Source organism: Myodes glareolus, chromosome 3 (assembly GCF_982192425.1).
Source record: "Myodes glareolus chromosome 3, mMyoGla1.1, whole genome shotgun sequence".
In the NCBI taxonomy this organism is placed as follows: domain Eukaryota; kingdom Metazoa; phylum Chordata; class Mammalia; order Rodentia; family Cricetidae; genus Myodes; species Myodes glareolus.
In genome coordinates this window covers 102,030,672-102,046,742 of record NC_142028.1, presented here as the reverse complement: position 1 = coordinate 102,046,742, position 16,071 = coordinate 102,030,672, and the positions used below count along the sequence as shown (strand labels likewise).

General features: G+C 44.7%; 1 protein-coding gene across 1 annotated transcript in view; it reads left to right on the top strand.

Annotated features, from left to right (window-relative positions):
- Mtap (methylthioadenosine phosphorylase) overlaps positions 1–13,740 on the top strand; it is a 39,420-nt gene extending 25,680 nt beyond the window's left edge. Inside the window, exons 5-8 of the mRNA XM_048453057.3 lie at positions 4,029–4,131; positions 4,938–5,177; positions 9,936–10,058; positions 12,940–13,740. Of these exons, the coding sequence (XP_048309014.1) occupies positions 4,029–4,131; positions 4,938–5,177; positions 9,936–10,058; positions 12,940–12,978 (505 nt within the window). The 3' untranslated portion in view covers positions 12,979–13,740. The remainder of the gene's footprint in view (positions 1–4,028; positions 4,132–4,937; positions 5,178–9,935; positions 10,059–12,939) is intronic.
- The last annotated feature ends 2,331 nt before the right edge of the window (positions 13,741–16,071 follow it).

The window sequence follows — 16,071 nt, the reverse complement described above, 5'->3', positions numbered from 1 at the left end:
GTTGGTCAGGGTATTTTGTCAGCAACAAAAATGAAGCTAGCATAGCATCTGCATTCCTGCTCGGCAGCGTCAAGTAGTTTTAGAGGTTTCCTTGATTTGAGCCCCATCGAAATCCCAGCTCCCGTGTTGAGAGAAGAGAGCGTAGAACCAGATGTTCCGTGTGCAGCGGGGGCCAGTGCCAGGCCCTGACTTATCTCATTCCACCCTCACATAGCCCATTTGGGACAAGTGACTTTGTCCCCTCTTTTAAATATAGGAGGATCTAAGGTGCAGAGATCAGGGTGGCTTTTCTACCAGAAAACAGCCAGTGAGTCGAGTAGTGAAGCGGCCTATTAGTCATTTCCTGAAGTCTGTGTTTAGTTAGGAGGCAGAAGGAAGGAGCAGGCCTTCAACAGTACTTCTTTACTGCTAGAGAAGCCGTAACTGGGTTGATCATGTGTCAAACTACAGGAATAATGAGCGTGTCGATTTTTATCGCTGCTATAACAATAATTACAAATGTTAATTACAAACATAGGGGCTTACCACTTGGCTGGTAGTTTACTATCTCACTGGACCTTTTAAAGTCAGCTTCATTCTGGCCATCTGTTGCCTTTATTTCCCTTTGCCACATCAAGTAGCGGAATCATAGCTTCTAGGGATGAGCGTGGAGGAGGGGGCATCTTGTGGGGTAGGCATTACCCGAATGTAGCATTGAGGTGTGATTGCATCTGAATGTATTGAGAGGTAGCCACTGAAGTTTTTGCTGTTCTTGCCATCTTTAAGTCACGGTGCAAGTGGGTATTTTAGTCTATTTCAGCCGATATAAGAAAATATTGTAGGCTAGTTAGCTTCTAAACAGAAATTTCTCCGTTTTGGACCACAGGAAAGATGGAGGAAAGGTGTCAAGAGATCTGGTGTCTGAGAACAGGGGGCTTTCTTGGCATCTTTTTGCTGTGTCCTTGGGCAGTAAAAAGGGAACTACTTAGTTCCCTAGAGCCTCTTTTGTAAGGGCCCTAGTACCAGTCCGACTGGGTACCTGCTCCTCATGACTTGATCTTAAACTCCTGATAGGCATTTAAGGGGTAGGATTTCAACATAGAAATCAAAAAGTTGTACAAACCTTTATATGAAGCTGTGAGGATTTTGCATTAAATGTACAAAGGTAGAAACTGAGGTATTAAGGAGTTTGTGCAAGACATATTGTTGTTGCTTTTTTTTTTTTTTTAAATCAAACCGAAGGATATATCACATCTCCTGCCCTTATCACTCACCGGTGATTGAACCACACACATTGTAATTGTGAACCTAGCTAAATGAGGGGGTTTTCTTGGAAACAAGAAGTGACCTTTCACCTTTGGTAGCAGTCTCTCTTCAGCATTGGCTGAGTCCTAGAAGATGCAGTTTCTCTGACAGGTTCTCAGAAGAAGTCACGTGTTCCACAGAGGACACACATTTTGCTAAATGTTTTCAGGGCTTGCTTTGCATGTTTCTCAACTGTGATTCAAGGCTGTGGTCTTGCTCTGTCAGAATTCATTTAATGTAAAGAATTGTATTTATGACAGTTCAGGTTGTGATTGTTCGCCATTTCACTGAACACAGTGACATTGAAGTTAGTGGTGCAGATACCACAGGCAGGTGTATCTTCGTGGGGGGGTGGTGAAACATGGGCTTTAATACTGCTTTTTCTCTCTTTTGTGGGGTCCCTTGCAGAGTCGAGTTCTCTGTGTTCTTGGCCTGCAGCTGACTCAGATATCTCTACTCTGAGCTATCAGGGCATCTTGATTGACTTATTTCTCCTCATGTCTTTATACATGAAGGGGTGAGCACTCTGAGTTTGTTGTTGTTTGTATGTTTGGTGGGTTTGGTTTGGTTTGGTTTCTATTTCTTTGAAATAGAGTCTCACTATGTAGCCCTGACTTTCCTGGAACTTACTATGTAGACCAGATTGGGCTGGAACTCACAGAGATCCACCTGCCTGCCCCGTGCTACCTTCTCGCCAGCAAGAACGGCGCGGGGCACTTAGGATCCTTCTGCAGTAAAGCTTTAATGCCCCTTGGGAGAGCGAGCATCAGCCAACATGGCGGAGACCCAGAATGAGGGGAACCCAGCCCTTATAAAGGAAACAGTCCTCGCTTCTGATGTGTCACTCTTGGATTGGTCCGCTGCCCATTATCCCAGATGATGCCTCGGGAGTAGGCAGGGACGCAGCGGTAGAGAGTTAACAAGCACAAGCGCTGGGATTAAAGGTGTGTGCTACGATCACCTTGAACTCACAGAGATCTGCCTGTCTCTGCTTCCCAGGCATTGGGACCAAAGGCGTGTACTACCACGCCTTGAAGTCACAGAGGTCAATCTGCCTCTGTCTCCCAGGCATCAGGACTAAAGGCGTGTACCGCCACACCTTGGGGTCACAGAGGTCAATCTCTACCTTTGTTCTTTGAAGCAATGGAGAATGTGGTCGCGGCCCTCCACACCTGCCTCTGCCTCCTGAATTCAGGGATCAAAAGCATGTGACACCAGGCCTGGCGAGTACTATGTTTTATTAGGAAATGGGAGACTTTTAAAAAAAAGTATACAGAATTAGCTATAATCATGTAACTTGTAATTAGATACCTTCACATTTAGTGAGAAAAATGTAAACTGTTTGCATTTGAAAACAGTAATTAAGACCGGTCAACCAATATCAAGTAACAGCATGATATGGTGCGGGTTCTTTCGTGTGTTTGCCACAAAGCAGAGATGTGGGGAGACAGAGAGCCCTGCATGGACACCTGTCACTAGTGGAAATTCTCCTGTGACTCTTCTTTATCATCACAGTTGCAAGTGAGGACGTGGAGACAGCTTGGCACATCAGAGACTGAGACCAGGCAGATCTGGAGATGTTGGGATGGCAGGCGTAGGCCAGAGCTGTCACTTGACCCGTTCTTCAACCTCGGCTGGATTTGCTGAGGGCTTAACTGACTTTATTGGGTTCTTGGGAAAGACTCAGGAATTGTAGAGATGAGGTATGCATTCTTCCACGCTTCTCCATCCCCAAGACAGGTGACTTTGGTGCCAACTGGAGTCACTGAGTGTGACATAGCCCAAGGAGCCAGCTGTGTAAATGGAACCAGAAGAAAAAAAAATTCTACCCCACTCCCACCCCTGGAAAAAGACACCAGATTTCTGGCTTCAGCTTTCCTGTGTCTCTTCCCTCCCTCACCTTCCCTTCTGTAGGAAAGCACCAGGGGCGGGAGGGGAACGATTTCCCTGAGTTACCCAGTAGTTAAGTTTAGAAAAATCAATGCACATAAAAGGTAGTTTGTTGTTTTTTGTTTTTTTTTTTTCTGAAAACTTCCAGGAAGAAGTTGAATAAGCTGGTAGTGAATTCGATTTCACCTGTCTTTTGTGAATTCCAAAAAAAAGATTTTAGTGGAACACTTGGAAACACGTGAGATCTAGGGAAAGCAGGTGGAGAAGCAAGCTGAGCAAGGAGACAGATTCCCTGTAAAGCAGGACAATCCCGCTGCTTGGCCTAAAAAATGTGACGAGGGTTGAAACAGGAATTGTTTTTATTTTAAGGATACAACAGTCGAATGTGGGGAAGGACATTGTATGGACTGACCAAAGCAATGGTTTAAAACGTGTTTTCAGATTTTAGGGAGATCTGGTTTGATGGTTTAGAGAGACCATGGTTTGAGTCGATACTTACAATTTGCATTTATGCAGACACTAACAAATAGAACTGGTAAGTCTAGGTGGCGGCATCTGTGTTGTGATGAAATGTTTCTAATTGACCTGGGGCCTTACCCGCTCTCCGCCAGGTCCCTGTAAAGTGTAATTAACCTTCTCAAGTGGGTACACTTGGTCAGGAGCATGTTACAACCAACCCAGAGCTGAAGAGCCAAGTTCAAACCTGCAAATGATCTATGTATGTATGACAGTTCCCTTCATTTATCTACAGCTATTGGATGTGGAGTGACCCAGATACAGTGGATTCATTCACCCTCAGAGGACAGAGATGGTGCTGTAACAAAAGTCAAAACCTTACCGCTTTCTCTTTCTAGGACATCCCTGAGGCCTCAGACCTTCTATGATGGAAGTCACGGCGGTGCCAGAGGAGTGTGCCACATCCCGATGGCTGAACCGTTTTGCCCCAAAACAAGAGAGGTTTGTAGTGTGTTTGACAGACTTACTAGAATAGAGTATACGGTCTTGGGCTGATATTTATAGGTAGATCAGTTTGCTGAGTAGGTATCGACCACTTTTCCTCCCTCTGCTTTCCTTTTGAAATGTTGTGGTTTCAACAGGAGTCTTTCCCTTTGATAATAACAACTCCATTCTCGGATATTTTAAGCAGAAACATTTTACCTACTGAGCTATCTCTTCAACCCCAGAACTGTTTCTGATAAAACTTTGTTTCCTTTTTAAAAAAGAAAGAAAAGAAAAACCTACACATGGCCCTGTAGAAATGAGTAATGAATGCCCATATAAGTTGGTCTCTGAACAGAAAAAGTCAGGTCAGCCCTTCTCGTTTCCCCATATGCCCTTAGAGGGGCAGCAGGCTAACGAAAAGTACTTTCTACAAGGCTTTCCAAGAGGCCACGGAGTCCGTGACTGAATGGCCCTTTGGGAAATGGCACTTGGCCGGCACTTTGATCTGGGCGTGACAAGTGATGCCTTAGCCTAGCAAGTACGGTGGGGTCAAGACCTACGACACAAGTCCAGATAAAAACTGAATGAGAATCAGATACATGAATTTGTTTTCTCTAAAAGCTGTGAGCTGTGAGTGCAGTGGGCCTGGGCAGCAGGGATGTGTGAGTACATAGCCAGACACTGTCTTTCAGGGAGCTAGGCTTCCTCTAAGGACTTTAGTAAAAGTCTGCTCTAGGTACTTTGCTAAACATCATAGATAAACAAAATCTTGTACTGCACGTAGGTTTGTGTGATTTGAGACTGGGTCTTCCTTTTTGCAGGTCCTCATAGAAACAGCCAAGAAGCTTGGTCTTCGATGCCATTCAAAGGGGACAATAGTGACGATCGAGGGGCCTCGTTTCAGCTCTCGGGCAGAAAGTTTTGTATTCCGTACTTGGGGGGCAGATGTTATCAACATGACGACGGTTCCAGAGGTGGTGCTTGCGAAGGAGGCTGGGATTTGCTATGCAAGCATTGCCATGGCCACCGATTATGATTGTTGGAAGGAACATGAAGAAGCGGTAAGTGGGAATCTCCGGATCATGTGTGGTGTGGGCTGGGCTGCTGAGTGTCATGGGCTGCTGAGAACATCTCATTGATTTGTCTTTGGCTTCATCTTGGGAAGGGCCTTTCTACAGCATTTTTAAGCTTTCATGAGGCTTTAGAAGATATTTCCTATAGTTCCTATGGGAAGATAAGATCTTCCAAGGAGGGTAGGGGGTGCTTATCCGAGAATCAATAATGATTGGCATTGTAGGCGTGGAGATGTAGATCAGTGAGACTTGGACCTAACTCTAAAGGTGAGGGTGTGCTTTGTGGTTTCCTTGTGCCAGTGTTTATGTTTATTTTCATGGAGAATGAGACCCTGTCCTGTTCAGCATCCTGTGACTGGATGCGGTACACAGCTGAAGAATGGAAAGACACGCTCTTTAAGGAATCAACATTCTGTTTGAGGAAGATAGAGATTATCTTAGTCTTCTGTTGCTGGGAAAAGACACCAATGACCAAAACAACTCTTATAAAAGAAAGCGTTTACTTGGATGCTTACTTACAGTTTCAGGGGTTTTGTCCATTGCAATTGAGGTAGGGAGAATGGCGGCGCACAGGCAGATACGTTGGTCCCTAAGCAACAGGAAGAGAGAGCCACTGGGCCTGATTTGGGCTCCTGAAACCCCAAAGCCACCTCTTGTGATACACTTCACTTCCTCTAACAAGACCATGCCTCCTAATTCCTTTCAAATTCCACTCCCTGGTGACCAGCCATTCAATAGCCTATGGGGGCCATTTCTACTCAAATCCCCACAAGGCTAAGCCAAGGGTTATAAAGGAATGGCATTGAGTTTCATGAGTTGCCTGGACCAAATATTTAAAGCCTATGAGTACTGTTTGGAAGTGTGATGACAAAGGTGGCAGGAGTGAGAGACGCACAGAGAAGAGGGGAGAGGGCAGGATCAGCTGTGACCAGGCCATAGACTATGATAAAACTTACAGATAGGTCCGTGAGGGTACTAGACAGGGAGCCCAGCAAGGCCTAGCTAGGACTTGAAGATCCTAGAACACTGAAGCCTCCAAAGGCTGCATTTTCATCGTGGGAAGCTTGACCTTCCGTGAATCTGTCTCCTGGGATCTGCAGTTACCAGCCCAGGTCACACAGGACTCTATCTACCCCACCCTCCCCACCCTCATTTGAAGGTAAACATTTCCTAAAAGGCCTCTTAATTCAAAAGCAAAAACGTAACTCGTACCACAATTTGTACAAAGAAATGATATTTCTTCCTGAATCTCGAGACTATTGTCATTTGTCTTTGATCACATAATTTTTTAGCAGTTTGTTCAAATCAAATCAAGACCCTTATAAACCTGTGCTGTATGTTAATGATGGGCCTATAAAATCCTCTGTTTATGTTATCTTTTTCCCGGTACTGATTTCCCCCTGCCTCCGCTTCCCAAGTAGTTGGGATTCCAGGCTCAAGCCACCAGACCCGGCCAGGCTCTTTTATCCTGAGCTCCCCAGTTTTCTTAAAATTGTTTTGTTTCACCTGAGAGACACAAGGTCGTTTGCCTGTGTCTTGTCTAATCTTAGAATGGAGAAGGAAAGGAAAACACGAAAGAGTGTAGGAAGAGGTAGAGAGGTGCGTGAGCACATAGAGGGCCGCTGTCTCAGAGAGCTGTTTCTCCATCTAGTTATACACAGCAGAGCTTCACGTGGTCTTCTCATCTCTCTGCCCGTGTGTACTTGTTGTATAACATAAATGAATCCCTATTCTTTGGTTTTATCACTATGTATTTATAGGAGAGTTTTGAGGCTCTTAATAATAAAATCTCGGAGTCAGCTATTGGGGTGAGACCTGAAGGGTCCGAGAAGCAGAGCCGTCAGCCACTGAAGTTCTCACCTCTACCAATGCTCAGACCGAGGGGATCCTGTCTAAGAATCTTTAGACTGTGTCTGAGCTCCTGTCTCCTCCCACCTTATAATCCTCTCCGCCCAGCCAAATCACTCCTGTCTCCACCTCCCTACTGCTGGGATTAAAGGTGTGAGCCAACACTGCCCTGGCTGTTTCTCTTTGAGACTGGCTCAATCCCGCGTAGCCCAGGGTGCCCTTGAACTCACAGAGTTTGCTCTACTACCCCTGTCTTGCAAGTGCTGGGATTAAAGGTGTGTGCCACCACTGCCTGGCCTCTACGGCTACCTAGTGGCCTAGCTCTGTGCTCTGATCTCCAGGCAAGCTTTATTTGTTAGATGACTGAATCTGGTTTGGCAGCTCCGTCGGCTGTTTCCCAGTTTCCTGATGTAAAGAAACTGCTTTCAATTAGTGGGAAACATCAGTTCTCATCACTTCCTGACAGCAGTTCGCTTCCTGCCAGCAACCTCATCTACGGTGCTTGCTCATTTGGCCAGATGAGGGCCGGAAAGCAGAGGGCAAGTGTGGAAAGGCAAGGCATATTAAGCACCACAAGAAAAACACGCGGAAACATGATATCTACTCAAACAGCCATTCATGTGCTTTAAACAGATGACAGGGTTCTGGAGTGGGCTAAAGTCTGATGCTCAACAAGTAACGGAACTTGTTTGCTCTGAAAACGAAGCCAGGGCATGGAGTGGGGTGCTGACTTAGTTATGACTCTTGACCTTTGGAGACTCACTGGAAGAACTGACCAAAATATCTGATAGAACAGCTTATGGGAAGAAAGGGTCCAGCGAGTTCATGCGGCAGGCAAGGCTGCCATAGCAGTTTGCATGAAGCAGAGACCTAGACTGAACAAGGATGGAGCAGTCCCTTTCCAAGGCCATCATCCCAGGTACCTACAGCAGCCCATCAGGCCCAACCTTCCAAAGCATTGGTTTGCGACCTCTTTGGGGGTTGAACTGTCTTTTCACCAGGGTTACCTAAGACCAGATATTTGCATAGTGATTCATAGCAGTAGCAAATTACAGTTGTGAAGTAGCACAAAACTCGCTTTATGATTGGAGGCCACCGCAACTCGCATCACTTGAAGAACCCATTTGGTCTCCCAAAACAAGAGCCTGAGAGCATGCCAGTCAGATCAGAAGGGGGGGGGGGGAATAGTGCTGACTCAAGGGAGTGTTTGTTATTACCAGTAACTGCATGGAGCAAGTGCAAAGAAAGTACTATAATAACCTTGACGGTTTGAGCTCCCCCTTTTAGACTATTTCTGTGAGTCACCCCTGGGTCAGTAGTAGGAAGGGTATTTTGAATGAAAGTCAACAACAGGAACAAAGAAAAGAGGTGAGAGTTTGGAAATTTTCGTGGGAATGGTATGAATAAAGGGTAAGTCTCCAGCAGTCCTAAGCCCCTGCGTTTAAAGACTCAGCTTAAATGGCATGTTTTGTGTGTGCCATGCTGTAGCAAGGCTTCCGCTGCCGGGCCCCTCATCTTCTCCCATGTTCGTAGAAGCCATCTGGATGAGGAGACACAAAGATGGAGTCATGTGTCCCTGGATCTTGGCTTTCTTGTAAGTGGAAGAAAGCAAGGCAAGGACTCTGGGCCTGAGGGTCAGCTTCCCATGTGAGTCAGTCATTCATACACAGGTAGATATTAGCAGGAGCCCGGCCGCTCTCCTGTCGTCATGCCAGCTTATGCCCAGTAATGCTCATCTGTACTTCCGTAATTGTGATCCAGAAACATTGTAAGAAGTGGCTAATTAAATTATAATTGTGTTATTTAATATGCTCAAGCAGAATTGTGGTTCCTAGTTAAATATCATAAGTGGCATGCTCATACATATACAACACAAGCGCGCTCGGTTTCTGAAATCCAGTTCAGGATCCGATTTACCTGGGTTAGCATTCTACCACTAAGATAGAGCCCAAAGTAATTTTTTTTTCTTGTAAGGAAACTAAGATGCCAAGCATAGTTGGTCCATGTGAATAGCAGCACTTGGTGGGACAGAAGCAGGAGAATCCTGAGTTAAAACAAGTGTGGGCTACTACACAGTGAGGGCCCACCTCAAAAAATAAAATTCTAAAATTAAAACTACACTAAACAAAACAGGGTGGGGAACAGGGAAAAAGAAGACAGAGGCCAAGGCCTCGTCTTGTTGGAAGGGTGGTGTTGGTGGCAGCTGCTGGACATCTGTGATATTTTCTCAGGCTTTCCAGAAATAGAGTTGAGCTGCTGGGAGGCCTTTTCCCTAAGATGGAGAGTGGTGTTTAGGCTGGGGGGAGGGGTAGCATTTGGAGCAAACAGACTTTGCCACACAGGTTTGTTTAGTGTGTTCAGGCAATGAGAAAATCCCATTAAAAGTAGGCGCGTGGCACGTCCTAGGTACTTTCATAAGCTGCATAATAAACAAGAGTTTATACAGCTCAGAGGGTGAGTCCCTGTCCATTCTGACAGGGAGTATGGAGGCAGGCAGGCATTGGAACAGGGGCTGAGAACATCCATCCTGGTCTGCAAGAGAGAGCTACAGTGCCCCCAGTGTCGGCCACGCCTTCTCCAGCAAGGCCACACCTATTCTAACCCAAATACTTTCACCAACTGGGAATCAAACATTTCAATATATGAGCCTATGGGGCTTTCACACTCAAACCACAGCAGTGGAGGTCGGACTCACTGGGCTACCAGACCCCATTCTTCAGAGCACTGCCTGACCTAATCAGCTCCCGAGTCCCCCTTCCTGACACTCTCACACAGAGGACTAGGTTCCTAAAGATGAATTCGGAAGGGACACAAACGCTGATACCATAGCAAAACAGGGTAAGTTATTCTGCGAGAAGCAGTTTGTGCTAGTCAAATCCTGTGTTCTTCTTCCTCAAGGTGTCAGTGGATGGGGTTTTAAAGACCATGAAAGAAAATGCCAACAAAGCCAAAAGCTTACTGCTTACTACCATTCCACAGATAGGGTCGATGGAGTGGTCAGAAACGCTCCGAAATCTGAAGGTAAGCGGCCTTACCCCTGTAAGCGGACACGTCTGTGGCTCTAACCATCTTTCCCCTGGCTTTCACTTTGAATTTGGTCCATCTCCTTGTGCAGTTTACACGAGACAGCTTGTTCTGTTTTCGGCAAACTTTCATGCCTTCAGTACTGTTCCCTCTCCTTCACCTGAAAGTGCCCAAACCTGGGGTGAGAGTTTTGTTGCCTAGAGACCCGGGTTCTTGATACAGTCCTAGAGTTATAATTATGTCTTGGTTCAGAAGGCTAGTGTGCTCCCTGTATATGGCTTCCAGTGTTTTTCAGCTATTTCCTCTTAGGTCGGTTTGTACCGGGTGTACACAGGACTTTGCAGCCAGTACTTCTATATCAGTAACAGTGTTACAACTAAGACAGTTAATAGTGACAAGCAGTAGATTCCAAACCCAGTGCTCCTCCTAAGGATGCCATTTAAACTGACCGGGAAGCTGAGAAAGCGACATTTTTATTTGACCATTTTGTAGCTCTTGATTAACCAGAGTAGTGAGGAACCTCAAGTCATTCCCTGGCAGCTTCCTCTTGTATCTAAAGAGGAAGTACCTCCAAGTGTTCTCAAACTTATCTCTACTCTTAGAAACCTTGACAGTCACTGAGAGGGCAGGGGACAGGGTGATAGAAGCTGTCCCTGCCTGAGTTACCACCTAGGAGCTCAGGAACAAGCCACAGTTTTAGTATGGTGGAGGCATTTTGCTGTGGTAAATGATTAATAGTGTTTTCTGTCTTGCGTGGAAGGCGTCAGGGCAGCCACCATGAAGCCACCCTGAAGCTGGAAAGTGGCACCTGTGAACTGATACAAACAGGTTGCAGCAGGCCACTGTGACCTACTGTGACCGTAGGGTCTCAGGCGTTAGGGCTGGGAACGCCAAGAATGTTCTAATTCATAATGTCTTCCCTGAGAGGAGACACCCTCGCTGGTTTCAACACTGGATATCTAGTGGGAGATAAATGTTTATCTAATGAGTACATAAATGTTCCTCCCAGGAAGGGTTCTGTCACAGTTGATGTGAAAAAAAAAGACCTTGTGACTAGTCTAACTGGGGGGAGGGGAGGCACAAGATAAAAAACAACCTACCAGTTATAAGCTGGTGGTTTGAACTAAACAGGTTCTAGCAGACCAACCTGGTTCTAGCCAACCAACGGCTGAGGCACCTGGCCAAGTCCCTCCGTGGCCGGTTCTGAGTCAGTGTTGGACTCACACGATATCCAGTTGCAAACCTTATTGTTCTCCTGCTGACCTGGCTGTCACTATGGTTTCACCCCCAGCCAGTTCCTTAAAAAGAAACCTGAGGCAGGCTCGGACAGTAAAACTCAGTGATCTTCCGAAGACGAAGGGTGTGGTTTTTGCGAATACCCACTTAAAGTGGGTTAATAGGTGTGACATTCATTAGCTGCCCAAGGAGAGCGGAAGAAATGAAGAATTGCCCTGTAGACAAAATCAAGTGCTGTGGTCTCCATTCTGGAAGAGTGAAGATCCCAGTACTAATGTTTCTTACCCTGAGTCATATCTGGCATGTGTACCATTCGTTCCCTTACTATTTCAGTTCAGAAACACCAGTTTAGTAAAAAGGAGTGGCGGGCCACTTCCTGCCGCCCCGTTAGCTTAACCCTGAAATAAGTACATAGAAACTGTATTCATTTAAAACACTGCCTGGCTCATTAGTTCTAGCCTCTTATTGGCTAACCCTCACATCTTGTTTCAACCCATTTCTAATAATCGGTATGTCACCATGAGTTCGTGGCTTACTAGGAAAGATTCAGCATGGCTGGCTCCATGGCGGCAATCCCTGACCCTGTTTTTTTCCTCCCAGAATTCAGTTCTGTCTATCCCGCCTACCTATGTTCTGCCCAATCAAGCCAAGCAGTCTCTTTATTAATTAACCAATAAAAACAACACATAGAAAGAAGACCCTCCCACACTACTCCAGATTAGAACAAAACCCAACTGTAGGGCATGGCAGTACACGCCTTTAATGCCAGCGCTTGGGAGGCAGAGGCAGGCAAAACTCTGTGAGTTCAAGGCCAGCCTGGTCTACACATAGTAAGTTTCAGGCCACCCAGGGTGACAGTGAAATTCTATCTGCAAAACAAACAAACAAAACTCAGAAAAATACCCAGACACTCCCAGTAATGCTGAAGGTCCCATCGTGTTGCCAGCTGAGACACATTAAAGTTTCACTGACTTCGCAGTGACTTAAGGATAAGGAGTGGGCTTGCCTGAATAACAGCTGAAGCTGGGAGAGAGTATATACAGTAGTGTCCTGACGTCCGAGGCAGTGGAGGGACATGTGTGATTCTCAGAGCCATCCCCTGAGATGTGCAGTACTGACCTCACCTGTCGGCCAGAAAAGGAGCAGCCAAGAATTGAGAGTCACTGGTAAAGTCCTATATCTGGTTCATGTTGTTGCTGTTTTGTTTTGTTAACGACATTTCTAAAAATTTATTTATGCGTGTGTGTAGACAGAGGTACGCTTGCCACAGTGAGCAGGAGCGCGTGGAGGTTCAAGGACATCTTGTAGAAGCTGATTCTCTTTCCACCATGTGGGTCCCAGTGATTGAACTCAAGCGTCCAGCTTGGTGACAAGGACCTTTACTGCCTCAGCCATTTTGCCCTCCCCAGTTAGTGGTTTTTAAATTTTGGTGAACGTGGGAAAATTATCTGGAGAGTTTAAGAAGTATGTGTCCCTGTGAATCCTTACTAAACTCAGAATCTCAAGGCTCCTTCCCGTGTTGTTTTCACTTGGAGAATCTCAATGCTTTTTCTTGTTGTTGTTTTGACTTGTTAGGAAGTCTTGGTAATTGGCGTGCTCTCTACTGCCTGTAGCTCATCTCTGCTGACTTTCTTCCTTTCAGAACATGGTCCAGTGTTCTGTTTTACCACCAAGACATTGAAACAGCATGGCCACCGTGAGGAGACTTACTACTTCTAGTCTTTGGGAGATTTTGCTTAAACAAAAAATGGGAACAATGCGTGGCCTTCGTTCCTTTTCGGAAAAGAAGAGCATGTGGTGAGAGCGTATGCACTCCACTGAGATACGGACTCCTCCGGAACCTGGAAGGAAAACAACAGCCTGCAGAAATGTAAGGGAATAAAGCCAAAAACCTTGTCAATCATTTCTCCTACGACACTGGCAACAATGAAGACTGGTGAGAATGTCCATTTCCCCACACTGCTAATGACTGTGAGCTTGAAATGGGGCTGGGGTTGTAAATTGGCACCATCCTTCTGGGAGGCAGTTGGTACATTGCATCTCAGGTTTAAAAATTCTGAATGCACTTTGGTACACTAGGAGTTTCTCTTCAGGAAGTTATGGGAAATTCATTCGAAGAATCATGTAAAGAAGGCAAAATATTCAAAACAATATGGAAAAATTAGATGTCCCATGTTTCTGTTATACTTAAGCTATGAAGCAATCAAGTAGAAACCGTATTTTCTCATAAAGAAATGGTCACTTCATACTGTGAAATGATACTGGTTTTTTGTTTTAAATGGTGTGTAAATGTACAAAAAAAGACTAGAAGGGAATATATATAATCCTGCTACTGTATTTGTGAAGAGATGCTGGATAATTCTTACTTTCTTTTGATCTTTTTCTCTACTTTTTTTTAAAAGTGAGTATAATCAAATAATAAAGTTGTAAAACTTAAAATGGACTTAGAGAAATCAAACTCTTTGAAACTCTTGGTGGGGAAACAAAGATGTGTATAAAAGAAGCGCCGTGTGATGCAGGATCTCCAATCCAGATAGCACACACACCCCTACATGCCTGCACTCAAAAAAAAAAAAAAATACAAAGAAACCAAAAACGTGCTATGTGAGAAACAGATCTTTAAGAGCACCACAGATGCAGCCACTCCGGACTGTGACTGAGAAGGCTGGTGTTCACTGCTAAGGTATGTCAAAGGCCAACTGCTTCAAGGATTGCTAGTGTGCCTGATTGCCATATATCAGACAATTTTACACTACCATTTCTTTGTACTCCATTTTAAGAGTTGACACATTATCAGTTGGCAGTGTTGCATTTTAAAAACAGGAAGGAAGGAAGGAACCAGAAGCGTAATGTTTTGGCGTAGGATGCTTTTTGTTGCCTGCCATGGGCAATCCTAGTGTTTTCCTCAAGTTACCGCTGTCACTGGTGTCCTGCGGATCTTGTAAAGTGAATGTGCTCATGTCTGAAGCTGACTTCAGGAAAGTGAGCAGCTGATTTAAGGTATAAACGAACCAGTTGCTCCAGCCATCATGTTGAGCCCCTGGTAAGTGCCATTGTAACTCCGGGCCCATGTTGCTGAGCTTCCTGCTCTGGTTATTAACAATGCGCAGAGACTTCGCAGGTCCTGACTGGGCTCTTGGTAGTTTTTACTTCCCTGGGGTCTGTCCAGTTCCTTCCTCCACTTTTAGAGTGTCAGGTTGGGGAATGGGCGTTTGTCATGTCGCCTTTGGAGAAAGCAAGAGTGCTTTTCTTGCATCGTCATAAGCAGGCTTCTTCCTGAATCCTTCACTGTGATTGGAATTGCATATAAACTTACACAGTCTGTCTTCTTAGCTATTTAAGTGTCGCTGAAAGTACATTTGTATTGTCTTCTCCTTCGTGTGTATTCAATACAAAACAATGGGTTTTATTCTGTCATTTTTATACACATATCATGTACATCATCATTTATCCCACATTACATTCTCTTGTGCTCCCCCTCCTCCTCCCAAATAATGCTCCCCGTACTTTAATGTCATCTAATCTATATTCTGTATATGAGAGAAATGTGTTTGCCTTTCTAAGTCTGTCTTAGCACAATGCTCTCCAGCTCCATCCATTTTCCTACAGATAAGTCTTCTCTTTTTTCTGACTAAATAAAATCCCATTGTGTATAAATACCACTCCCTTTATCCATTCGTTGTTGATGCACGTGTAGGCTGATTCCTAATTTTGGCCGTTCTGAATAGTGTTTCAATAAACATGTGTTTGCAGACTTCTCAAATGACCAAAGTATGCTCCTGTCCTTGGGTTGGGTCTTAGCTATTGCTGTCAGTATAGAAACTCCTTTGAAAACCTCTAACTGAACCATTTCTGTCTGGTTGTCCTTTAGACAGATTGCAGACCTCAGACTTCATCACGGACATTCATTACTTGATCCATTGTGCTTTTATTTCAACTGTTTCTTGCTCTTTATTACATCATTTCAGCACACAGATGTATGCACAGTGAAGAGTGGGGAGTGAAGAACGCTTGTGCTCAGCTCACTTTGTAATTTTTTGCACAGTCCAGGACCCCAGCATAGGGGGTACAGTAATCAAAACGTACTTTATGTGTATGAAAGTGTCAGCAAATTCAATAAAGGTTACAATGGTGCCCTGGTGTGACAGAAACCAAAAGTTCATCTTTTCCAGTTTGTTCCAATCTCTTCATTAACCAATTGATTATGTTGGTGTCTTACTGTTTGCCAGAACCCTATTCTTTTTTTCCAATTTGTATCTTGATGCTTTGGTAGAGCTACAGAGTAAAAAATAATATTTGTGTTCCTAAAGTACCCAGAATAGAACAAACTGAAGTCTCCAGTTATTCGATTTTGAGTTGTCCAACATATGCGTTAGTCTTAAGAACAGCTGTTAAATTTTGAAAATAGGTCCTCCCAAAAATGCACATGTAGAAAGTTAACTCATCATGCAGTGGTATGGAGGAGTGAAGAGATGTTAGGTCTGAAGGTCCTTAGACACCCCAAAAGGTCCTAAATGCCCCTTCAACCCTGTGAGAACATAGCTAGAAGACTCCATTTTATGAGGCAGCAAGAACCTTGATATTGGACTTAACCTCTCCAGAACTATGAGCAATACATATTTATTTATGTTTTCTTATGTGCAATATTTTGTTATAACATCCCAAATGGACAAATTCAGCAGCCAACAAAAAAGTTGCACGTCAGTCAGTTTAATCTGAATAGGAAAGAAGAGTTGTAGTTATAATCCTGTTTCACAGAATTCAGCAGGTGTTG